Below are 26,841 nucleotides of genomic sequence, written 5' to 3'. Positions count from 1 at the left end.
GGTATTAAAACTACATAAAAAGAGAAATATTGTTTTGCTAATAAATGAAAGAACTTTTTGATATCTACCAAACATGCACCTTATCCAATAACTTCCAGAAAAGTATACCAGTATGGATTGTGTAGCTGCAGCATCAGAACAAAAAATCAGTTTTATTCTAATAGTCGTTATTTTATAACACATCAATTTCAGTTCATTAATAATGTAATCGGCAAAGATGTAGGCCTATTATTATATATAGGTATACGGAATAACATTTTCTAGACTAGTTTCCACGCTTACGGAGTTTTACAAGAAAAGTAATAAACCGAAACAGTTGTGCAAGTGGCCTTAGCGCAAACTACCGCTAAAGCTGATTAGTTGTAAGGGGTGCCAGAGATGTTGTAAGCGAAGAGGAGAAGAGATGGTTGTAAGCAACCAAGGCTGTCTTTTTCACGCTGGTGTGAAGGTGTCTAGCTAGTGCAATACTGTACAAGTACACGCTTTTGGAAATTGGGCTGCGATTGAACGGACACGAAACCAAATCGATCAATTAAATTTGCCGTAATTTGATAAGGTCTAATGTAGTTTTAGGTTGCAGTGTTTAACTGTATGTGCTATATTTACTCGACTTTTCACAAGCACATCTATTTTGAAGTATATTCTTGCCATCATTAGCTGACTGGGGTACGTAACCCTTAGGTTATGCCCATAAATACAGTGATCTTAGTTTCTACAGCTATTATTATCAAAAAGGTATTGCGATGTTGCCAAACGATCAAGAATGGGGAACTGCTTACAACAAGCCATATCGTAATGTATTGCTAATATAGGCCTAATATGTATAGACGTTCAACCACGGGTACTCCGAGCGTTGCGATAGGCGACGGTGAGAAAAAAAAGACTCTTTTCTTTTTTCCCACCGTCGCCTATCGCAACACTCGGAGTACCCGTGCGTTCAACGTATTCAGGCCTTCTTTTCGATATTTTTCTACATTGCCCAATCAATAAAACAACTATTTGTTTGACCACTTTAACAATATATTCATTGTTTTTTATACGTATACCTTTTTCTGGGTAGATCTCAACTCATAAATCTATAAGCTTCACATTGTTGTTGCTGTACTTTCTACTGTAGAACTTTTATAAAAAACATTTATATTTTCGTGTGCCATTTTCATAATTTTTTGTCGGTTTTCTCCCTAACTTGCTGTCGAAAATGCTCATCAATGTTGTCGTGTAACTTTTAAAAAACCTAAGCTGTCAACAGTGTAACTCTTAGGGTAGGCTTCCTTCTAGGAATACTTGGTGCCTTTCCATAATAACTCTTAATTTGGATATAGGCTAAGAAAACAAATAGCCAGCTCTACGAAATAAAAAATAAAGGTTTTGCTGTTTAGATGAGAATGGTGGATCTAATAAGTTGTTTGTGTAGTGTAGATTAATTATCTCATATGCTCTATCAACTGGTTCACAATAAAAACGAATTGTAAGTTTGAGAGATTCAATGTTATCATTTTTTGCAGGGCTAGGGAGACAGGGTCTGTTACCATATTGAATGGAGTTGCAATGCTCAGGTACTAATCATGCCAAATTTATACCAATATTTTCAGCATTCGCAGTTCTTAGTAAACTGCTTATGATATTAATGCAATCAGACCTTTATTTTCAAGCCCTGCAGAGCTGTGGAGGCGGAATCAAGAGGAAGGCACTGAGGCAAACAATGAATTTGGCGTACAAATGAAATATGAGGACAGAGATGGATCATTTCTGCAATCCAAGCAGCTTGAATATTCATTAAAAAGTTTACACCGTAAAATCTCACAAGAAAAGATAAGCAAGTTGTAAGGTCAACTGCTTTCTAAGTGAACTCTAATATTGCTAGGTTTTGTTGATAGTCTCTAACTTACTACGATTGCTGACTGCCACAGTTGCTGTATATATTTCTAAATTGTTGAGACCACACTGTCTTTTATACAAGCAGAATTTTATCAAAGTAATTTTACTAATATTATTATTGGTTTCTCTGGAAACTGTCAAATTGTATAAATATTACAAAAGTTCATTCTCTGCGCTTACAGGGGCTCTCTGTGCATTGGGGAATATGATGATGAATGTAAGAGAGTTGTCGTGAAGGTAGTGAAGGTATGCAAGCACTTAAATATACTTATTTGTGTACATTGACTGCGATCATAGATGTTTGGATAGTGTATCTTCTCTGAAGGAGTTCATAGGTCACCAAATATAGGGTTGATATATTTTAATGATGTACGCCTATTAAGCATGTGGATATGTGATCTGTAAAGAAGAAACTCTTATTTATCAGTTACTGGAACAAATACTAAATGTGTTTATAAGCGTTTAGCAACCATTACCTCTTATGTTATATGTTATTTCTTATGGTATGAGATATATGTTGTTATAACAAGGCTTGTTGATAAACTAGATAAGTGTGATGAATTACTGGAGGCTATAATAAATAGGTTACATAGTCCCTTAGATGTATTATATTCTTTTTTGTATTTATTTTTTTATATTCTTGAAGTTCTCTTTTCAAAATTCATATATTGCATTCATAATTCATATATTGGCTAATCAATGCAGATACAGTTTCTGTTCTCTTGTATGAACTCTTAATCTGGATAATGCAGGGCAGAATTTGGTCCCATTTCGGCTACACTGACCAAGGTATCATGAAATTATACCCAGAGGAAGCCTTATTTCTCATGGATGTGGGGACACTACGGGTCAGCAGGCATGGTGTCCCTTTGAGCATGCAGGAAGCTCTGTTCTTGTTTCTCAAGTCTGATCCTCTTGCAACTATGGAGCATTATCTTGTCTATAATTACCTCAACAGGCTTGGGTACATCATCCGCAGGTAGTGCTTCTTGATGATGCTTTATGTCTGATTAAGGTTCTTTCTGATTTGTATTCTTTTGGTCATTCTATGTATAGATTATATTGGGTTATAAGGTTGATCATAGATTAAATGTTGGATAATCTGATGCTTTTTGGCATTTCGAACTGCTCTATGGATGGCTCTTCAGTTTTTTAATACATTTCATGTGGAATGCCAGTGTCATCAGATATTATGAGACCACCTACATTTTAAGAGACATTTGCTAGTATCGATGATTTACTGCCTTTTGCTAGAAACCATATACGATTAGATGCAGATTTTTCTATCGATTAATATTGAATGAGTTTCCATTAAGCAGCAATTGGCAAGTAATTTTTTTCAATGAAATGATTAAACAACTGACCTTGACAAAATTCAAAAGATAGCCTAGTTATACGCTTATTGCATTTTCAACCAATTCACTTTTTATTGATATTATTATAACATAATTTGAACAACTCCTTGTAATAATTGGTGTCCGTTAAAAGGGCCATCAGGGTGTGTAGAATGGCCGGATTATCATTAATATTTGGTAAATGAGATGACACTAAATCCATTACCTTTGCTATAAAATGAGACTACTAAGATTTTACTAGAACAAGAAGTTATTTCTGCATCTAATGACAAGCAATATGTGGTAATTCAGTGGTTTAACATGGCTCTAGCTTGGGTGTCAAGATGAACCAAGGCGCGAGTTATTGGGTTGTCTCATCATTTCTTATGGTAACAATTACATGTCTCTTTTTGAGTCATACTGCCCTTCATAGACCTATTAACTATACGTATTACTATAAGTATAGTCAATAGGTCTATGCTGGCCTTACTCTCGTATCTTCCAAGACCATTCCTGTGTTATCACCACTCACCCTAATGCTATGTAGGATATGCGCTATATGGTTTATTTCAACTTACTGTTCTCAAAACTATCTTGTAAACATTTTGCTGAGCTTTTAGTCATTGTAGTAGCACACACAGTAAGTTAATGTAAAATATTAAAACAATACATGAGGAAGCTCAAAAGTTGTTCATTGAATTTTCAATTTAGCTGTTTGACTCTAAATAATTAAGCGGTTGGAAAGTGCCCACTTGTATGTTTCCATGCTATTGTTTGTCATTGCTCTTATTGGTCAGAATGAGATTATCTATGACATGCTTATATGTACATTGTAGACAGTCAAAGAATCATAAAAAGTGCTCATCCAAATCAAGTCAATCAGCAAAGAAAAGAAAGATCAGCTCAGAACTTATAAAATTAGAAAAATCTTTAAAATATTCTTCGGAAATTGGCAGCAACACACAAAAACATGATGCTGGGGGCAGTGAGTCTGAAGTTATGGAAGATCATAACAAACATTTTTGTAGAGAGATCAGTCCAATCTCTAGTAGCAGCACCAGGCAGTATAACAATTCAAAGGATACTACTTTGAAATATACCAAATTTGATTTTTCTCAAATAGTTTTTCCGCAAGAGGGTGGCATGAGACCAATATCATCTGAAGAGTTGGGTTTAAAACTGCTCGAGTTGGCATCTCCGAAGCCTTCTGATTCGCCAAACGTCGAAGCAGTTGAAGCGGATAATAATAGCGGATATTTTTCTTTTCTGGATTATCAAAGCACCAAGCAAGTATCCAAGGCTGAAACATGGGCTGAGTTTAAAGAAGAACACGCGCTTAGACTGTTATCCGGGCAGGAGGAGGTAATTCCTTTAAAAGATCGGCACATTCCTTTAGTTAGTGATCTTGATATGTCAGAAAGTAACATATCACAGCTGCTTTCTAAACTGAAACTCAGTAAGACCACAAGCTTACAGGAAATGAAGAGGTATGTTGCAGTCTGTATGCATCCGCACTCCTTTACTAGTATTACTTGTTCTAGTTCATGCATTGCCAGTGTAGGACTGTGTTAGGTTTATTTATAATGTTCACAAGCACATCCAGTTGTATCATTACTCTAGTTGATACCAACAGTTCCAGTGGCTGTTCATGATTGGATGATTCATTACATTATTCTATTCATAATATCTAAATTTAACAAGAAGGCTGCAGTGGCTCCTAATTGGATGCAGCGGAATCCTTCGGCGGGTTTTTTTTGTAGATTTCATTGTTCGGCATGCCGACCAGTAAACTTGGTTGGTATTTGACACCATTGTAAAGGTTGTATTTGGGTTCATCGATGTTTGGGGTGCTTTTCTCGGGTCAAGTCCTGTTAGGTTCAAATTTGGTTTGTAGCTTGTCAGTGTTTAGTTAAGATTAAATGCTGTTCTTCGCACCTCCAGTAGCCATTTTATTAAGGTGCAACTTCAGCTTGTACCTTAATAAAATAATTATGCATTAATAGCATGTCAAGTTTTTTACCTTCTTTGACCGCAGAAGTGGCAAACTGTATGAACTTTAATCAATGAAACATTAAACTCTCATCGCCAGCACACCTCATTAGAGAATTAATATTAACACCTGATACTCAACGAAGTTATTGTACCCTTTACATCACATACATGTTTCAGCAGTAATATGTCTGGAGCAGGTTTGATGTATGATGTCCACCAACCCAGTCCCAGCTTCAGGAAGACTGATCCATCCATGCCTAATCACAGACTCGTGGTTACTACGTAAGAGCAATAATCACAACTACCTAAGCAACAATCGCAACTACCTAAGCAATAATCACAACTACCTAAGCAACAATCGCAACTACCTAAGCAATAATCGCAACTACCTAAGCAATAATCGCAACTACCTAAGCAAACCCAAAATAAGAGTTGACCTGCATAGGAATGCGCATTTTCTGTTTGGAATTATCGCCTATAGGTACATAGGGTTTTTATGTAGTACGTTTGTCGACTATTAATTCAGGGAGTTCATAATGGACTTTTTGAGTCAACATTTTGCTAAAAGCTTCTTGAGGTGCATGTTATTAACATATAATTTAGTAATTATCGAATAATGGGCTGTTGTTCTTTGGAATTTTTGGCTTCAGTGAGCTCCCTTTTAGGAACTCTCGGTTATAGACTTAGTACAGACTTGTCCCGCTTGTTTAAGATTCACCGCTTGTTTAAGATTCACCCGAGTATCACATTTTGGCTAATTGTGGGCATAATAAATCAGCTTGCACTAACAATTATCTTATTATTTTTACAGGCCAGAGAGTTCACCTCCCTCTCTTTTAGATCTCATAGCATTAGAGACAGAATCTGGAGGAGTCCCTGTATACCATGCAGTCTCTGACAATGGTGACATCAGTTTCTACCACTACGCACAGGAATATGTACCACCTGACTTATATGAACAAGTGAAGAGCTCTAGAAAGGCTAAACATAAAAATAAGAACTATAATGGATCTTGTGTATCATGACCCGGATTGAAGTGTCTTTTTCAATCGCTATCTCGATATATTTGTATCTACCTTTGTTGGTAATATTTAAAATAATAAGGGAACTGTTTTCTATGGCAACGTTGTTACTCTCCGCTGTATTGACAAATTCAAAAAATGCTTGTTTGAAAGTGTCGGAGTCAAATGACACCGCTGTTAATATAAAACAGCCAAGAAAGGTAATAATCTATAAAATGACTTTGATTGCAATAGCTAACGAATGTTAGCTGAGAGCTCTTTAGAAAAAATATCAACTGGCTCATTGACTAGTATGTGAATAAGTGAATAATATTTGGCAACAATTGTCTATTGCCAATATAACAATTAATACAAAATCAGCAGTGTGTAAGATTTAACAGACGTCTGAACATGGTGCCGTCGCTACGTTTCCATCGAGCCCTTCAAGAACCAAAAACCAGCACGAAATGTGCAATAATCCTACAATAATAATAAGTCAACTGTATATAAATAGTTACGTAATCAGCTTTCAAAATATATGATAGCAGGACTCATGCAACTATAATCTCAAGTACCATCTGGTTGCACCGGATTAAACAGAGTGATATCATTGAACACTACTACTAGCAAATGCAGCATTCTAGCAGCTGAAGTAAAAGACTAGGGATGGTATGAAGGTGTTCAATATGTTTACCTTACGAGTAAAAGCCTGGTTACAAAGATGAAATATATAGCTACCAAATGTTGCATCTCATTGACGAAGTTTCACCATTAAGAAATTTGGTCAAATAAAGGCAATGATGTCCTAGCTGAGTTTTCATATAATACGGATCATCAACAACTTGAGACAGTTGTTGCGCTGAGTTCTCATATAATATGGATCATCAACAACTTGAGACAGTTGTTGCGCTGAGTTCTCATATAATATGGATCATCAACAACTTGAGACAGTTGTTGCGCTGAGTTCTCATATAATATGGATCATCAACAACTTGAGACAGTTGTTACGCTGAGTTCTCATATAATATGGATCATCAACAACTTGAGACAGTTGTTACGCTGAGTTCTCATATAATATGGATCATCAACAACTTGAGACAGTTGTTGCGCTGAGTTCTCATATAATATGGATCATCAACAACTTGAGACAGTTGTCGCGCTGAGTTCTCATATAATATGGATCATCAACAACTTGAGACAGTTGTTGCGCTGAGTTCTCATATAATATGGATCATCAACAACTTGAGACAGTTGTTGCATTTGTGCAGCTCTTCCAATTTTTGCTAAATTTGCTTAATTTTTGCTCCAAGGAAAAACATGACATGTTAAAGATGAAAATAGCGAAGTACAAAAACACTTCCATGTATTAATCAAACGATAGAGAAAAACTGATTTTCAACACATACATGCAAGTACCTAAAGGTTGCATGAACAGTTCCACCTTACGCTTGTGGCCTTCATGGATACAAATGTACAAATATTTGACAAATAAGAACACCTTTGTCTATTTATAAATAGTTGCTTGTATGAAGCCCTGCTGCTATCATTCCAATGGCAATCTTAAATGAAACCAGTTGCTATAAATGAATTACACGAAATCAAGATTTTGTTCATGGGCACCATCGATTTCGGTAATTCTCGGATGCTTCACTGACAGATCAACATGCTTATTTCAACACAACTCATCAACGACATATTGGCTAAGCGAATGGTGTGTTTAGCAAGTAGGTGTAGCCAGGCCTTAATTCTAACATAACTTCATGTAAGTTTATATACCTTCAGAAGAGATTTGATTTTGTCCTCATTAAGCTGCACCTTCTGTTGCTCCAGCTCTTCTCGGAGAGTATTGGACTTTATCCTATTACTTTTTTGGAACAACTGAGCCATAATTGTGCGGACAGGGTCAAGGTCATTGCCAGCATCGATGAGAACATAGAAGGTGCTGGTACTGCCAGGAGGGTTCTAAAAGCCAGATTATAATGTACAAGAGACACTCCTACAATGCAAATAATCCATTCCAGGAATGTTTACGTTATCGTGATTTTATGTTATACAAACAGTAAAATACATGTAAATTGCCTAATCTGTTCCAAGATGTTCCTAAACTCAAAACCTTTGTTCTTTCACAAATGAAAAATTTAAAATTTTAGTATAATGACTGTAGAGTAACAGTGGTATTATTGGCTTGTCTGGATAACATTTCTCTTTTTTCTTATCACTTACACTTAGTTTAGGGTTCATGATTACAGTAATTTTACATCAAGTTAAAGGTTGACTTGCAACAAAATTCACATTACAGTTATTTGGTATCAAAAGATTCACCATGTGTTACTCTGCTGTGCTGTAGGTGCAAGATATGTGAAAATGTGATTACAAGCTCTTAAAAGCTCAAAAACGAACAGTTAATCGCATCCATCACGAGAATGCTGCAGATTGGAATCCCTTTCCAAAACAGCTCAAATGGGACGTAGTTGAATACGATGGCTTCTGTTTACACTTTCATGCAACTTCATTTGTCAAAATATTTTCACAAATATACTTCACGCATTCAATAAAACCATGTCTATTGTCCTTACGCGCCTATTTCATCGTCATTGTAATGCTGTCACTTTGAGCACTGATATCTCAAAACCTACCGTAAAAATTCGTGTAACTTTTTAAGCTTAGCTCGAAGTGCATATCATTCTCTGATAAACATGACGAGCCTGTTGGTCACCTGTGATAGTCAAAAAATGCTGCCGAAATTGTTCGCGCCATTTGGCAAAAAGTATGGGTCACATAATCAGATTACGACTAGATGATTAGACCATGCTGAAATGAAACTGTAAAGTAGCGAGCATCTATACTTGATACGGGCTGTTCAGTAAAACCCTAAGTGTTTGTCATAAACTAGTGCTATGAGACGTTTTATATTGAGCCATTTATTGGCCTTTAATGATAACATCACGTGTCAACACAATAACCACACTGTTGGAGTACATCATCGAGATAAACATATTCCAAACTACGGTGTTTTCGTAATGGCTGCGATTAACTGTTCGTTTTTTTAGCTTTTAAGAGCTGGTAATCACATTTTCACATATTTTGCACCTACAACACAACAGAGTAAGACATGGTAAACCTTTTGATACCAAATAACTGTAATGTGAATTTTGTTGCAAGTCAACCTTTAAGTATTTCTGAATAATTGTGCAGCTACTTATGACCTGTGTTTAATCGACACACCTGACGATCACCCACGGCAAGTCGACTGCCTGGTACTTATATATAAAATAGAGACCTACATCGTTTTTTCTGCCAAGTGCGGCAAGAGAGAAAATGATATTTTTAGGCTAACTACGAGAATCTCGTAATTAAGATCAAATTTGAGAATTTGCACGAACTTGACGCTTTACGTTATATGAAACCTTTTATGTAATATGAAGTAGAAACTTTACATAAAATCTTAACAGTTATTACTTAACAGGAATTTACTTAGGAGGTTTATGTTATAGGAGGGTCTACTGTATGTTATAGGAGGGTCTACTGTATGTTATAGGTGTGTCTACTGTATGTTATAGGAGGTTTATGTTATAGGAGGGTCTACTGTATGTTATAGGAGGTTTATGTTATAGGAGGGTCTACTGTACTGACAACACCTTCCATAGACGATTGTACACAGATACCTACTTCAATCAACTGTTCCAGTCAAACTAACGACCTCTTGATTGAAAGTGCACAGTATAATTTAATATAAAATAGTCAGATGTAAGTTTAAAAGGCAACAACATTGTGTAACACATTGAAACAATATCTCGTCTATGGCAGCGCGCAATAGGGCTCCTTACTCATGGAAACAGGAAAGACGAAAGATAACCGACTATACATAGTGCTCAAGCGCAGTGGGCTACCAGTATAGCATACTGCTACATAGAATACGTATACTATGTATGCTACATAGTATACATAGCTACGTAGCATACTGCATACATCTATTATACTACTTTGCACGCTGTCAAGCACGTACTAACCATGTAATGTATTTTGATAGCACCAGAATTGAGCACAGTTTTCTCAAGAAGGCTTTCAGAGACCCCAGTGGCAAGAATGTGACCTGCAGGACACTGTGCCAGCTTTGTCTGATAGATCCTCCTCATATCAGCCATAGTGAAGACACAATCAGTCAGGAGTTTCTCTCGTAGCAGCAGTGAGAGTTCTGCGACGAGCCCATCCGTGTCTCCACTGAAACGTTTAATAGAACATTAGCACCAGAGTCAATACATTACCAGCGTGATATAAATTTATTAGTGCATGAATACACAACAGATGGTATAGATACCCATAAGGTTTAGTTTCTCATTGCTGCCAGGCATGAACCACAAAAGCTACTACAGAGTTATCTAACCTATTAGTAAACATTTATATCATGCGGTCAAACTCTACAACCCAGAGAACCCAGTTACATGTGTCTATGGATGGTGAATGTTGCATCCTTAACTCAGACAACAGTTAGCCAGAAGACCCACTATCACAGCTCTAACTACCAAATGAATCACAAGCTAAATATATCCACCACTACTAGGGTCATTGACAGGTCTTCATCCACTGCCTGCCTTTAGTAGTTTTCCCCAGGTCATGTGAGGCTGTTTGCTCAAATTGCAGGTTCGTTATAAATTATAAGGTAGTACAAAAGCGTATTGCATCTCAAGGACTATCTATTTGCACTGGATTAAACAGAGTGATATCATTGAACACTTCTACTAGCAAATGCAGCATTCTAGCAGCTGAAGTATAAGACTAGGGATGGTATGAAGGTGTTCAATATGTTTACCTTACTAGTAAAAGCCTGGTTACACACAGATGAAATATATAGCTACTAAATGATCGTCGCGTTGACAAATAGTTTGACCAATGAAAATTGGTCTCAATCAAGTGAAGGCCATGACGCGCTCCCTAGATTTACCAGTACTGAAGTATCCTCCACATATTTACTATCTAATACAGATCATTAGCAATAGCTTATTGTTTAACCATGTTTAAAGATGTGATTGCGTCAAAAAGGTCGATCAAATAAAATTAAGACCAATAAAAGGCTAAAACATCAGCTACAATTTGATGTCATTTTTGTCATTGTAGACTAACTCTGTCCAGAGATATAAGCGTTTGAATGGGGCCATCTTTTAAAATGCTCAGATTCAAGCGGGTGTTTCATTCGTGACGTAATGAGTGGTACACATGAAAAAAGTCCACGAGTGATAGATACCTATAAGATCTCTTCTTTAGCCAATCATCAGCACGAAATGTTTATATAGGTCGTAATAAATGTTATCGCTAGTAAAACATGTTGTCTGTGATGTCGAAGTTGAGGTTTCACTCAATTATTAGAGCACACATAGACATCGATATTCACTGACTTAATTGACATCGTTAATTTACTGAACTACTGCGTCAACACGTTTTATTGACAAAGAACAGAATTATAACAATGCTTCCCGCTCCTGCGAAGATGACTCTAGTTTTTTGAGCATCAGGTAGTTAAAGTTTGGGGCAGACAGTGTATGGTTCGAGTTGACAGGTGTCAGCAGTGTTATGCTGCAGAGGAAGATAGGAGAATGGAGGTAAATTTATCTTTAACTTTGAGTCTCCTATATATAGATATATTCTGTTGTGTTTACATTGAAATTATATTTCCCTGTTTGAGACTATAATGTAACTTTCTGTGCAGTGAGTTCTTGCTACAAAATAAACGATGTTGATTGTTAAATTGACAGATGGCTTTAATCTATAGCAGCTAGCAATATAAAGACTTATGTTGATGAACAAGTGTTAAATATACTTAAGGTAATAATTTAAGTACTCATAAATACATTTACTAATTAATAAAATTATAACTTTTTACTATCATCAATCATCGTTTCATAACTTTTTTATGGTTTCACTTAACTATAATATTTGCTTCAAATTTTCTTTGGCAGTTTTAGCTGGTAAAGTAGATTCATGATTAGAATTTATGTTCACTTTTCACTTGTAGAAAGTGAGGAAAATCGATTGATCAATGCTCATCTTTAGCTCCCAGAAACAAAGCTTCGAATTGTTGGCTTGGCGCACTTATGTTTTTATTAAAAGTTTATTCAATTTTAATATTACACTCACAATCTATCTAACTCCCAATTTGAAAGCTTTTAGTAGATACGCATTAAAACAAAATATCTATGAACGACATATATTTCTTACATTTGTTTTATTTATCGCAGGATGTTTATCTGGTGCCACCAGCTGAGCAGCTGTGAGTCTGGAGACTGCTATAAATGGGAAAGAGAGACATGAATGTGTGCTGCACACACCATGATATGTTTTGTTTGCTGCAGTAGATAAATTTGTCCTATTATATGAGTTAAAACTATGTGAGTGACCACGACTTAGATGGATATTTTTAATAAAAGCTTTATGCCAAGATGAAAATTTTTTGGCTTGTAAAAATTATATAATAAAATAATACTGTTGAAGATAATGTAAAACGTGATTTGCAGAACATTGAATACATCATAGCCCCGTTGCCACCTGTGCTGAAATCTTGTCTGATAGATGGATTTATGAAGTGTAATCAGAGCTGTATTGACAGGTACTTTTGCATAGCTCGACTATTTGTTTAGTACTTGAATCAACGAAGCAAATGTGACCAGTGAACTTTTTTCTACAAATTGATACCAATAATGACTAGAAAATGTTAACTATACATGACTTTTTAGGGATGCAGTTGGTTTTGCCATATATCTGAACATAATCTTTTCAAAGACACAGCTTGCTTATTTTATTTAGTAACTAGTTTCTGGTGTGAGTAGCAACAGAACTGCGCCGATACAAAGACCTTATTCTACTTAGTTTGCTTGACATAATTACCGTAGACCAGTGAAATTGGTAGTCGGTACTCAGATGTTTACACAGCATTTAGAGGAAAGCTAATATGACAAGTTATTAATTTCCTTTATTTGAGTCGTTTGAGGCATTTATAATAATATATCTGTGGCTGGATTAAAAATTTTATTCTAGCCAACATGAGCAAATATAAAATATATGCCTATAAAGCCGCGTAGGACTAGACTTTTATCGCAATGGCCGATGTAAACACGAGAGATAGAGACAGGTTGTACCACTAGTTACATCATTTTGGGCAAGTGTGGGCATGTATTTTTTCCTGAGCGTTTTTACCGCGATCAATTTTTGTCGATTTTAATCTTCAAATATCTTGACAATGAGATCTGCTAACACAACAAACAACATCTCAACTGAAAGACCAAAAAAATACTTTCTTTTAAAATCAACTAAAATTTGACGCAATCACATTTTTAACCATTTTACCCTATGATTAGCTTTAACAATGTGTCCTGATAAAGCTGTCCTGTTAAAGCTAACCATAGAGTAACGTTCACATCTTTCCATTATTTAAAACCAACCATGAAGTGAGTCTTAACATTACATACTCCTAAACAAGATAGATAGCGCCTACTTTAAGTTATTTGTAATGGCCTGCCCCGGGCTGCTGACAGGGTTGTGAATGGGGCTGTCAATGACCACACATTCTTCCTTCACCTCCATGGGCACAGGCTGTTCTCCATCTGTATCATTAACATCTGAACGAGATTTGGAATGAGACGAATGCCTTCTCCTTCTTTCTCTAGCTGACTCTGCAGGAGAATACACTTGATAGGTCAAATTTAGACAACCGCCTTTTACCAATTAAAATATGTTTGGCTTACCATGGAGACATAATAGGGAAAGCAAATGAACCACTTTAGGTAAAACCAACATCTACCAGCCGTAATAAAAATCTTCAGTGCTACAACAACAAGAATAGGTTGTCTATTATTGACTTGAAAGCTATTTTAGGGTGAGTTGACTTGGAAGACATTTTAAGGTGAGTTGACTTGGAAGACATTTTAAGGTGAGTTGACTTGGAAGACATTTTAAGGTGAGTTGACTTGAAAGCTATTCTAGGAAGAGTTGATTTGAAAGCTATTCTAGGGGGAGTTGACTTGAAAGCTATTTTTGTGTGAGTTGACTTGAAAGCTATTTTACCTTGAGTTGACTTGAAAGCTACTTTAGGATGCGTTGACTTGGAAGATATTTTAGGTTGAGTTGGCTTGAAAGCTATTTAGGATGATTTGATTTGAGAGCTATTTAGGGTGATTTGACTTGAAAGCTATTTCAGGGTGAGTTGACTTGGAAGACATTTTAGGGTGAGTTGACTTAGAAGACATTTTAAATTGAGTTGACTTGAAATCTATTCTAGAGTGATTTGACTTGAAAGCCATTCTAGGGTGAGTTGACTTGAAACCTATTCTAGGGTGAGTTGACTTGAAAGCTATTCTAGGGTGAGTTGACTTGAAACATATTCTAGGGTGAGTTGACTTGAAACCTATTCTAGGGTGAGTTGATTTGAAAGCTATTCTAGCGTGAATTGACTTGAAAGCTATTCTAGGGTGAGTTGACTTGAAAGCTATTCTAGGGTGAGTTGACTTGAAAGCTATTCTATCATGAGTTGGCTTGAAAGACATTTTAGGGTGAGTTGACTTGAAAGCTATTTCAGGGTGAGTTGACTCAGAAGCTATTACTTGTGAATGAATTTCTAACAACTAGGAGGCTCATGTTATCTACTATTAACAAATTGAGTACACACCATAAGTTCATGAATAAGGTGAAATCTAGAGCAATAGAAAAATATAGACCTGCAGGTTTGCAGTCCTTCGTCAGCTCAAAGTGCTTTTTAAGCTGTTGATACTTGTGCTCCCAGACCATGTTTTGTCTCTGCACAACCTCCTTGTTCCTGCATGCGAATGACACGGGTAAACAATTAACTTTTGCAAAGGTTATAATATCTATATGATAAATTGGGTACATATCAGTAGAAATGTAAATATTTAGATAGTCAAAAATGGAATTCCACAATGACAGCCCTATCTATACTTTATCTTGACTAACAACACATTGCATGTGATGGTACCAAATTAGCAACCTATGCATCAATAAGTAAAACCTTGACGAAAATTCAACTATGTTAATTTTTTGACAGCAGTTATGGCAGGATAAATTTATGATCATCATTGTCTCATTTTTTACGTAGCTTATATCATTACTAATATTAAATGTAGGTGAGATATGATCAGTGACACTGTTGTCATTTGCAAATGGAAAGTACAAGGAGACAACAGCCATCTATTTACACATGTTGCAGTAAAGTCAGGATGATGATTGGCAGCGTAATAAGTCACATCCAAAGTCACAGGGACTTATTCATAACACAGTAGCAGCTCAAGAAGTAAATAAACCCCAAAGGCTAACAATACTCACAACGTATATACCAGACTTTAATCTTATCAGTTACTGTAACTTTAAAGCATGAACTAACCTGTTACTGTGATTTTAACCCATGAACTAACCAGTTACTGTAACTTTAACCCGTGAACTAACCAGTTACTGTAACTTTAACCCGTGAACTAACCAGTTACTGTAACTTTAAACCATGAACTAACCAGTTACTGTGACTTTAAACCATGAACTAACCTGTTACTGTGATTTTAACCCATGAACTAACCAGTTACTGTAACTTTAACCCGTGAACTAACCAGTTACTGTGACTTTAACCCGTGAACTAACCTGTTACTGTGACTTTAAACCATGAACTAACCAGTTACTGTGACTTTAAACCATGAGCTAACCTGTTACTGTGACTTTAACCCATGAACTAACCTGTTACTGTGACTTTAACCCGTGAACTAACCTGTTACTGTGATTTTAACCCGTGAACTAACCTGTTACTGTGATTTTAACCCGTGAACTAACCTGTTACTGTGACTTTAACCCGTGAACTAACCTGTTACTATGATTTTAACCCGTGAACTAACCTGTTACTGTGACTTTAACCCGTGAACTAACCTGTTACTGTGATTTTAACCCATGAACTAACCTGTTACTGTGATTTTAAACCCTGAACTAACCAGTTACTGTAACTTTAACCCGTGAACTAACCAATTATCGTAACTCCATAGAGTTTTTGATGAGCAAGAGATACACTGTAAAAGGAAACACATAAACCTATAAGTCTATAACATTAATGGAACCATTATAATTCACCAGTATAAAAACTATATAAAAGTGTGATATTAATGTAGAATGCAATTGGACCATTGTATCTATTAGCTGGCTAAGCAAGATGTAGTCGACAGGGCATTGCAGGAAAGCTGGCTAAGCAAGATGTAGTCGACAGGGCATTGCAAGGAAACCTACTTGTGTACAAAATCCTGATCAAATTCAAAATTGAAAATCCAGCCCTGTTTCGGTTTAGGCTTTGCAATCTGCTCAAGCATTTCCTTGAGCTCTTCAGAAGGAATCTTGACAATGTGAGCAATGTCCCTCCTGATTAGTGAAGGGGACTGTGTGAATTTCCAAAGCTAAAGAAAATGCGCACAAATACACTACGACAAGAGATGCCATCGTATGGTACAGAACAATGTCACCATACAGTAGAGAAATATAACAGGAGTCATGACTATAATGTAAATAAATTAAGGAGAGATGTACTGAACAACAATAAGGGGATACAGCTGAAACAAGTAAAACAAGAATATAACAAAATAACGCAAACAACAAATAAAAAGACGCACCATGAAGTCTCTCGCCCTGCATATGACCTCAGCAGGACTGTGATTATGAGCACTGAAAGTGTCCTTAGGATGCAGCACCTCACTCTTAACAACCCAGCATCCCTGCACGAGTACCGCAACCTGCTGGATAGCCTTCATCGCTAATGATTGGTCTATATCCTTGTCGAGCAAAGCGATCAGCTGACTCCATCTAATTACTTTAGCTTTAAAGAGAGCAGAACCATACACAGTTTCGTAAGACTTGAAGGAGTTGTCAACTCAGCCACAGACTGTATTGCCAATTACAATGAAAGTACGGAACATCTCATCAAGCATTAAGTTATATCAAGCAAGCAGTGTAGGAGATGACTTATCACTAAAATCAACCATAAAATAAAGTTTTTAAAACACTATACTTACCATTGGTTACTATGGCCTTGACCCGATCATTCAAGGACATACTCTGAAGTTGTGCCATTGAGAGTACATTGGATGGCATATCTGGGTTGTCGCTGCAGGGTATCAACACTCAAAATAATATATTAAAAACACAAAAATAAATGACATAACAACTTGTTTCGACCGTGAACAGAACGAAATGCTATGATTAGTAATTAAAACTGGACATCAGAAGCTTGCCAAACAAACCGAGGTACCTCAGCAGCCGTATCCCAAGTTTTACAACCCTCTTCTTATTACCAGCTCAAAAACCCTCACACCTCTTCAATCACCATCAAGGAAAACTTTGGCAGCACATTTTATGTTTGAATGTAGTTACAACTGATAAGTACAACTGATGTAAGTACAACTGATAACAAACTAAGATCCGGCTCAACTCTGGTATGTATGGTACAACTTGAAGCTCCAAAGACAGAATGGTATGCTGTTGTATGGGTGATTCACGAAACATTCAGAGTGACGATTACATAGAAATATGAAGTCATATGAACCTCGTGTGAGTGCTAGCGAAAATGAGTTCATCACTTGCAGTAATACATTCCCACGCTGTGGAAGAACAGCTGTAGATACATACACAATGTCTTCTGTAGGCTTAGGGATTAGAGAGGAGAGGTATTCGGAAGGGCTGGCGTACGCAACCACTGCTTCATGTTTTGTGGCTAGGAGACGGTGCCTAATCTTCCCCGACATCTCGTCCTGCATAGAAAAGAAATGTCATGCTGTGCGTAGAGATCAATGCGCATTGTTTAAACCTGATCGTATCATTAAACAGACAGACTAAAACTGAAAAGGCTGAAGAATCTGGTTTTCATATAAAAAATAACATTGGTTGTACATTTCAGGCTTTGAGCTTAAACAGATTTATTTTAAAAAGATTTTGACTTCCGCAGACGGATAAAATATTGCTTACATGTATACAACTATAATCCTAGCCATCTCAAGGCAAGCCATTTGAAAATATTTCCTTTTAATAGTTGTATGGTATATTTTATGTTTTTCAATCATGACAAAGGGGAAACAGTTGATGATCTTCACAAACTCGTTAGAAGACAGAACAGCCTTATTCTAATCAGGGGTGAGTTTCTCATAAAACAACACATCATAATTCGTCATTCCACTTCTATGCCTGCGCAAGAATGCAGGCTAATGATAAACATAAATTATCATTTTAGTTGCTGTATGTATCCAAGTATCTAGTCTATCTAGTATCTGTATCTAGTCGGCCAACAAAAGGGGCGAAATGCTAAGGATGACATATTATTACTGCATAATTTTCTTTTGTATAAGGATTTTATAGAACTCTATTCAAGATAGCTCAATTTTAATCTTAAAAATAAATCATACTAAAAAGATTGTTATAGGTTATCACACTTAATTGTTTAGTAATGTACTGTCTAGAAATTTAAACCGTAACTGCTACGTACAACTTTGATCATTTTTGCTAGGTTAACCAGACACGCTGATTTCGATTTTGTACTCAAAATAAAGATCGGTACACTAACTTTCAAAGCCATAAAGGCTTTTTTAAAGCGTTTCAATATCCATCTCGAAAACAACACAATTGGCAGAACAAGCACTGCCCATAAATATGTGACGTACGCTAGACTTTTTAGGAAAGGAAGTTAGGGATGTTCAGTCCGATTTAGAATAATAAAGATGGGTGTCTTAAAACCTATTATTATCTAAATTCAGCCTGTAAAATAATCTCAGTCTTATATGAACGGTAGATAAACTATTTAAAATTGCTCATAGCTTGTTACAGGATGTTTAATAGGCTGAACGCCAAGAAAAATGAGTTCAAAAAAGCGCGATTTCATCACAAGCTGGTGTTGTTATCGCGCTGTTTGAGCGTATTCTTAAATATGCAATGTTAAATAGCTTATCTACCTTTCAGAAAATACTGAGATTATTTTGAAAACTGAATTTAGATAATAATGGGTTTTATGACACCCATCTCTATCATTCTAAATTGGAATAAACATTCCTAACTGCCGTTCTTAAAAAGTCAGCGTGCGTCACATATTTATGGGCGAAGTTTGTTATGCCGATCGTGTTATTTTCGTGACCGATATTAAAACACTGTAAAAAAGCCTTCATTACTCGGAAAGTTAGTGGATCAATCTTTATTTTGAGTACAAAATCGGAATCAGCGTATCCGATTTACCTATTAAACAAATGATAAAAGTTGTACGTGGCAGTTATGGCCTAAGTGTGTCACATGCCATGGTGTATCAATGCATGTGCAAAGTCATATCACTACTGTGATAGCTTGAAGGTTAGCAAGGTTTAATATTCCTTAAATTTTGTTGCTTTTCTCAAACTTGTCAAATATTACCCAAAAAAAATAAAAAAAAACAGCCAGGTTTTTCAACTTTTAGCTATATATGCCTATACAGAAATGCAGAATCAGCAGCTTTAGAATGTAGCATCTCATAACGGACAGACAGCATGAGATTAATCTGAAATTGGTTGTAACATCAACTAGCGTATGAATCTGCTGTTACTATATAAAGTGTGTGAAATCCACATGCCGCATCTCCTTTACATATACAGTAGATGCTCCGTAACATACAATCCGTTACATAACGTTTACATTAGTTACGTTTATGATTTTACGTTATACAAAAAATAAAATACATGTAAATTGCCTGTAAATTGTAAAGCTGTTCAAAGATCTTCCCAAATTCATCCCGTTAGCCTAGAAGAAAAGACTAGACTTAACTTTTTAATTTAATGACTATACCGCAACTGTAGTATTATTGGTTTATATCGACAACCTTTTTCCTTTTTCTTACCACTTTCACAAATGCGATAATTTTACAACAAGGAGAACGCACACCTTCAATGTCGATATACTCGTACATCTGAGTTTTTCTTTTATTCTAGACAGCAAGGTCTATTTTGCAAAAGTAACATAACAAAAATGTTTTATATGTCTAAAATAAAGTAAAACAAAAATGTATCTTTAATACGAGTATAATGAATGTGGGGGCTACTTGTCCGTTCATCTATCCATCGAAAAGGTTCAAAGTTATGATAAAATATAGCTTTCGATGATACTCCAACTCGTGAAATTGAAATCGGTAAACCGACACTAACATCTGCACCAATCGATTGCCTTCAGGTATTTCTGAATAATTGCGCAACTACTTTTTTTCTGTGCTTTATTAACACATTTGACGATTTCTCACAGCTGGATTCTCACGATTTCTCACTCGGCTGCCAGAGTATCAGTATATATATAGATAAGCATACACGTTGGTTTCTCTATCTCTCAAGTGTGGCAAGAGGGAATGCTATTTTGTAAGGCTAACCACAAGATGCGTGTTATTCAAATCCAATTTGAGAACTGTACCGGCTTCACACCTTACTTTATAAGGAATCTTTTACCTAGCACAAAGCATAAGCTTTACATAAATTATTTACGTCATGTGAAATTTACGTTATAACAGGTTTATGTTATAGGAGCGTCTACTGTACATTAACTTTCATCCCACAAATCGCGCATAGCTCTTGATAACAGACATTATTTATATGAAAACGGAAAAATTTAGATAAGCAGACTATCCATAAATAGTCCAAACTAATTAGCTACTTTACATATCAATGAATGCTGATACCATAACTACCTGAGTTTTATGGTATCTAAAATGAGACCACGACTCCTCACTTTCTTTTTTCTTTAAATAATCATAAGATTTGATTCTTCTAGATTTTTGCTCTGATGTCTCCTGTCGAGCAAACTTCACAGTTACTGTTTTAGCTTCCTCCTCATCTTGGGAATTGTCTGTGACAGAAGGAAGAACATAAATATACACAGAGGTGATCTGTGTAGGCTGGGCATCGCGCATCTACCTATATTATTGATAGAGCTGAAAGCACCAACAAATATTGGTACTGTAACTTTCAAAGGCCTCAAGTCTGGCCACTCAAACTAAAAACAAATAATCTGTCGATTATTTGTTTTTATTTTAATATTTCATTGAGAGTGAAATAACATTTTATGATAAATGATGAATTTTACTTTTGAGCAGCAAGTAATCGATCTTAGTTTATTATGTGGTGAGCAAAAAAGCTGGATACTGTATTCATACATATATTCATATATATTTATGCCTTTCTGTATATGATATGTCCTTATACACTTGCGAATAGAACTCATACTTTCTAATGATGTTCCGTAAAATATGTGTTTCTTTAGCGACATTGCAATAGAGCATGACCATTCGTTAAAAAGAAGATACCGAGTTATGATGAAGGTAAATGGTTTTGGATGGAATACTAGTGGCTTCTACACTATTGCACAGCAACTACAGCGATCTTAATAAAATACTACAACTAAAGGAGTCCGAGTCAGTTTGTGAGGCTGTCAGCTAATTCCATGATACGCTACCTCAACGTCCTCTGAGATGAGTGGGCGACAAACTAATTGGATTTGATCAATTGCTTATAATATGTAACAGTATCTAAACTCTTTGTTTTTGAGCTTAACAAGTATTTACAAAATGCGGAAAAAACCCAGTTATGGCGAGAAATGCGAGTAACAGCCTTAGGTAGTCAGATGACCAAATAAATCAGACATTAAAATATGAGCATTTGAATTGATGCCTGAAAAATGCAAAATTGTGCGCCTGTGATATTTTCGAGCTGCATAAATAACAGTGAGAATACTGGTGACAAGACAAGAGCATTTACCGTAAAACCTCTATTTGAACGCCGCCTTTATTTAAACGCCACCTGTAATAGAATGCTACTATAAGACAAGGTTGAAGAATACAGTGCCATGGCGATCAAATAGAGGTTTTATGGTATGCACATTTTATACATTAGATACATAAACATGAGATAAAACAATGATGCAATAGATAAGCATAGATCTAACACCGCTCACCTTTATCTATGTCTAAAAGTTTTTCTCGCTCCTTAGACGCCGCGTCTGCCTTGTCTAAGAAACTTAGACTGGGTCTCATTTGCACAATGGCAGAGAGTGGTGTAAGGTGCACACTCCCATTCTTAATAGCTCCTATAGCATATCTGTCTGACTTGGGTATACCCTGGGCTGACTTCAGCTCAATTCTGTCCAATTTCCCACTACAACAGTTTGCAACTGCAATATTTATTCGAGTATAACATGAACATGTATAAGGCACATTCCTAATTTCGAATGAAAATGAGCATAAACTATTTTTTCACTTTTTAGCCGACAAGTTCAGCTTAAATGAGGCATCTTGTGATAAACCTTTTAGTGTGACTTGCCATATCTGAGGAATCTAAGCACTGTATAAAAATTGTGAAATGTTGCTATGGGCAGTGTAGCAATAGCACAAATGTGTGTTCAAAGAAACTAATGGTATTTATTACCTGTATGTATAGTTGCATAAAAACTTTTTTGTACATGTTTTGATATCGATTACATTGTGATAAGGATTAATCTGGCAACAGTGCACTATGCAACTGCCAGTATTTACTCATGTATAATGTGCATTGTTAGTTTTTGATTGAAAACTAGTACATGTACAAGATTTTGCAAATTCAAGAACTTGAATAGATAAGGTAATTATATAGCCATGATATGCTTCAGGTACTCCTGGTCAACATGAACAAAAATAATGTACCCACCAGCTAGATAGCTAACAATTCCATCAGCTAGATAGCTAACAATCCCATCAGCTAAAAAGCTAACAATCCCATCAGCTAGATAGCTAACAATCCCATCAGCTAGATAGCTAACAATCCCATCAGCTAGATAGCTAACAAACCCATCAGTTAGATAGCTAACAATCTCATCAGCTAGATAGCTAACAATCATAGTCATATCTACCCTACCTTCTGCTGGTAAAAATGTATAGATACTTGGAAGATAATTCCAAGCCAACTTCTTGTAGAGTCCTTACCTTGGATATGTTCGAGGGCCTTTGGGAATACTACCATCAACACTACTGGCCAGAAACTCTCCCTTACTAGTTAAGTAGGAGGACGCATTTGTGTCAATAGCAACATCTATGTTCACCTGTGTAGCAATATAGCATGACATTTCACATCAGCTTCAGCAACTAGCAGGCCTAGTAGCAACATTACTAGACCTGCTAGCACTACTGCTAGTAATACTACCAGTGGTATTACTAATAACATTACTACCCTAGGACACTTATATTTCGCTAGTATTTAGTTTCATGAGTAGCTCGCAGAGTAAAATTTCGGAGCAACTTAATTTCGCAGCTCTGATGAGTGCGAAAATATAGTGATGTGAAAATAAATGCAGTGGAACAAACATAATTAAATTCCTCAGGTTCAGTTCACCGACAAAAAAAAATTTCAATTTGCGACTAGTTTGTACTTATGAACCGCAGGTAGAATGGTGTGGGCAAGGTCGATAATGCAATTTGATCGCTTGCTGCCATTTGTTTCTTGGACTATCAACAGGCCCGTTTTCACTGGGGCAGCTAGCTGGCCGGCTGAGCCGCCCCAACTTTTTGGGAATTTTTTACGGTAAGTGCAGTCCAACTCGGATAACTCGCCCTCAGATAAAATGTAACATTTCATCTCAAACACAAGGTCAACTCGATAGAATTTGTTTGGTCAGCTCCAACGCAATGATAAATTCCTTCAGATAACTCGACCTCAACATCATTTATTCGAAAAGTTATTTGTCCAACGGCCATGGACGCGGTTTTTATCGCTGTGGAATATCACTTCATTCCAAGCCATAGAGACAAACATCAACTTCTAGTAGTTCTTAGGCATCATTATTATCATCAAAATATTTTTGTTAACGACTTTTATAAAGGTTTGCAGAAGATTAAGTTTTATCAAACACCCGCTTGGCCATGTCCCATCGAAAACGTAAAAGCCTCCGAATGAACTTAAAATAAAATCCGCAAAATTGATCTTTGTTAAAACGCTCAAAAGAAAAAGATGTCTTTTTCTGAGCGTTTCAACTGCGGTCATGTTTGGCCTATTTTAATTTAAAAACGTCTCGCCAGTCACATCACTTAAAACAAAACAAATCTCAAAAAATTACAAGTTATTGAAGAGGTGTCAGTGGTGACTCCAAATCTTTCCAGAGCCATGCTGCTTGTGTAGTACTACGAGTGTCAGTGCATGTGTCTTATTTTCTTTCAACACACGGTGCTCACTGCATTGATTGATGTCCCCAGCAAACGATAATCTACTAATTCGTGTGCATTGACATCAAATTCCTATCATTATAAATCATTCTTAATGGGAAAATAATCATAATTAATTGCAAAATAATAACGTAATAAATTTTGACAGTCAAATTATTTTGTTGGTTTATATTTTAACGATGATATAGTGGTCGTTAAAAACGTTAAAATAAATGTCGTTATAAAATTCCATTTTACAGTATCAATGAACAAAGCTATTTAGTTTCGCTTTTTCGCTCGTTTGTTATGATAGTTTAGTTTCGCACATGAAACTTTCGCGAGAGGATGACACCGCGAAAACGCGAAAGTTAGATGCCGCGAATACATAAGTGTCCTAGGGTAGTGGTGGTACTATTATTAGTACTACTACTACTAATAGTACTGTTAGTAGTCCTACTAGTAGTACCATTAGTAGTATCAGTAATAGTTCAACTAGTCGTTCAGTCAGTAGAGTGACTTACTCATTACTGGAAAGATAAAATGTTAGTGATGCCTCAACACACATTAGTAAATAAAAAAGCGATGGAGTTTGTCGAATGCGGATGACACAAAGCTAATAGGTTAATCATATCTTATTTGATACTGTAGTACTATGCTGCTACAGTATCCACATAGGAATCCATAAATGCTGAATTCAGAACAATAATTATAGGTAAGAGTTACAACATCTTATAAAATGAATGATAGTTTTATCCTATCATAGTGTGACTCTTTCCTTGGTCAGATGCATGGTACAAATATCACAAGAAATTTATGAGAGTTTTTGTTAGCGTAAAAGGCTACTTACTTTCCTCTGGAGTGGCTTGATTTGGGTTGAAAGGAATGTTTCATTGTCATAGCTGCTGTCCACTGGTCGAACAGGGTACTACATGGAACATTCCAGAATAGACATAATCAACAATTATCAATAAATTAACATTTACGTCCTGTAAATATTCTATGATGAACAAAGTACAATGAGTAAAAGTAACAATTACAAAATAAGCTCTATCGCAAAAATCCTCTTGAATCAATATCAGACAGATATGGGCAACCATTACGAAGTGCGTTCAATTCACGCAACACAATTTAGCCACATTAATTTAAACAAATGTGTATTACATTTTGCGATAAACAGTCAATGAAACTGCTCTTCTTGAACAATTGTATAGAAAAATAAACTTAAATTATAATAGAAGTGATAAGACCCAAATTTAAAAACTTCCTAGGTTATGTTCAAGATGAGATTGCACAACATTTTAGTGGATTTTATCAGAAAATAGTGGTATTTTTCTATAATTTGCGACTGTTGATGTTTGAGGTGATCTGACAGCCAGGATGTTCCAAGATTAAAACCTACAAAACTTGATCGCGGTTAAAATGATAAAATTTCTTTTCTGATAAAATCTGCTAAAATTTGGTGTAAGCTCATCTTTAAGCTTGCATATAGGAAATGCAGCTAATATTCTAACCTGCATCAACCACAAGTGATCCTTTAGTTCTTTAGTGAGGAAGACATCCACCTGCATTACACAATTGTAAATATGTACACAAAATATAGGTAACTAATGCTAAAAATAAATATTGGAAGCACGCAATAATTCCCAAATTGCCTTAGAGTACAGGTGAAAACAAAAGCAATAAGTGTAAGTTAAGGTAAGTATGTAGGTGATATGATGCATTACCTCTTTGACTACTTCATCATCCATCCTTACTGCTTCCACTAAACTGACGCTTGGTTATGTTTCTCTGCAGAATCTATGGAAAAAATATAAAACGCTCAAAGGCAGCTTTTAAAAAGTTGAATTTACTTTGCTCAGTTGACTGCATAAAGATAAAATGTAAGTGATGCCTCGACACACATTAGTAAATAAAAAAGCGATGAAGTTTGTCGAATGCAGATGACACATAGCTAATAGGTTAATCATATCTTATTCGAGAATCTTATTGAGAATGGAGAAATGAAGCTTGTAGATTTTAAAGCTGTGTGCAATGTGTGTTACCATATGCTTTGAAACATTTTTAATCTGTCAATTATTTACCACTAGCCTTGCTACTAGTTGTAATTGCAATTTTCAATTGGTGCCTATTCACCAGGTCGTTGTATTTTTACAGCAAACCCATGACAAACAAGTATTTTTATAATGCATTAAATACCGGCAATTGAATGAGACCTTCCTAGAATTTCAGATCAACATGACTCTGTAAAGGGTTAAGTAACGATAGACCAGCAGAAAAATGAGTCAAAGTGTAAAGCCTTCACGGACAACTGAGGAATAAGGATAAATCTCAAAGATGCAATGAACTTATGTATAGCATGGAAACACTGAAAACCTATTACCACTACTAAAGGGCAATATAATAATCTATATATATATATATGAATCTCAATGTTTGTCTGTTATCGGTCTGT

At 35.9% G+C, this 26,841-nt stretch overlaps 2 protein-coding genes across 3 annotated transcripts; one reads left to right on the top strand and one right to left on the bottom strand.

The window, feature by feature from the left end:
- The first annotated feature begins 448 nt into the window (after window positions 1-448).
- Window positions 449-6,273, top strand: LOC137389667 (tRNA-splicing endonuclease subunit Sen54-like). 2 transcript variants are annotated; one of them, XM_068075739.1, is made up of 8 exons: window positions 449-666; window positions 1,506-1,556; window positions 1,653-1,823; window positions 2,061-2,124; window positions 2,631-2,857; window positions 4,049-4,699; window positions 5,385-5,486; window positions 6,016-6,273. In XM_068075739.1, exons 2-8 carry the CDS (start codon window positions 1,549-1,551, stop codon window positions 6,227-6,229), a joined length of 1,437 nt encoding a protein of 478 aa, XP_067931840.1. In that variant the 5' UTR covers window positions 449-666; window positions 1,506-1,548; the 3' UTR covers window positions 6,230-6,273. The 2 variants fall into 2 exon arrangements, with proteins under 2 accessions (XP_067931840.1, XP_067931839.1); XM_068075738.1 differs by having other exon boundaries at window positions 5,382-5,486.
- Window positions 6,274-6,550: 277 nt separating this feature from the next.
- On the bottom strand, window positions 6,551-26,188 carry LOC137389666 (DNA-directed RNA polymerase III subunit RPC5-like). The gene is made up of 15 exons (XM_068075737.1): window positions 26,114-26,188; window positions 25,901-25,951; window positions 25,237-25,314; window positions 23,178-23,293; window positions 22,175-22,374; window positions 20,913-21,070; window positions 17,858-17,979; window positions 17,245-17,336; window positions 16,846-17,048; window positions 16,469-16,632; window positions 14,911-15,008; window positions 13,692-13,869; window positions 10,216-10,426; window positions 7,982-8,167; window positions 6,551-6,685 (listed from the first exon to the last, which is right to left on the bottom strand). The coding sequence occupies exons 1-15, from the start codon at window positions 26,135-26,137 to the stop codon at window positions 6,629-6,631; spliced, it is 1,938 nt and encodes a 645-aa protein (XP_067931838.1). The 5' UTR covers window positions 26,138-26,188; the 3' UTR covers window positions 6,551-6,628.
- Window positions 26,189-26,841: the final 653 nt, after the last annotated feature.

The sequence above is a fragment of the Watersipora subatra genome, chromosome 3, assembly GCF_963576615.1.
Source record: "Watersipora subatra chromosome 3, tzWatSuba1.1, whole genome shotgun sequence".
In the NCBI taxonomy this organism is placed as follows: Eukaryota; Metazoa; Bryozoa; class Gymnolaemata; order Cheilostomatida; family Watersiporidae; genus Watersipora; species Watersipora subatra.
This window is presented reverse-complemented; position numbering and strand designations above follow the sequence as displayed.

Bases quoted from the DNA above. Each gene is read 5' to 3' on its own strand.
- LOC137389667 (XM_068075738.1), top strand. The intron at 2,125-2,630 runs GTATGCAAGCAC...TGGATAATGCAG, and splicing joins TTGTCGTGAAGGTAGTGAAG to GGCAGAATTTGGTCCCATTT. The intron at 5,487-6,015 runs GTAAGAGCAATA...TTATTTTTACAG, and splicing joins CACAGACTCGTGGTTACTAC to GCCAGAGAGTTCACCTCCCT.
- LOC137389666 (XM_068075737.1), bottom strand. From the start codon at position 26,137: ATGGATGATGAAGTAGTCAAAGAG. The intron at 13,870-14,910 runs GTCTATATTTTT...ATTCTCCTGCAG, and splicing joins GAAGGACTGCAAACCTGCAG to AGTCAGCTAGAGAAAGAAGG. The intron at 6,686-7,981 runs GTATATAAACTT...TTATTATTGTAG, and splicing joins AAATCAAATCTCTTCTGAAG to GATTATTGCACATTTCGTGC.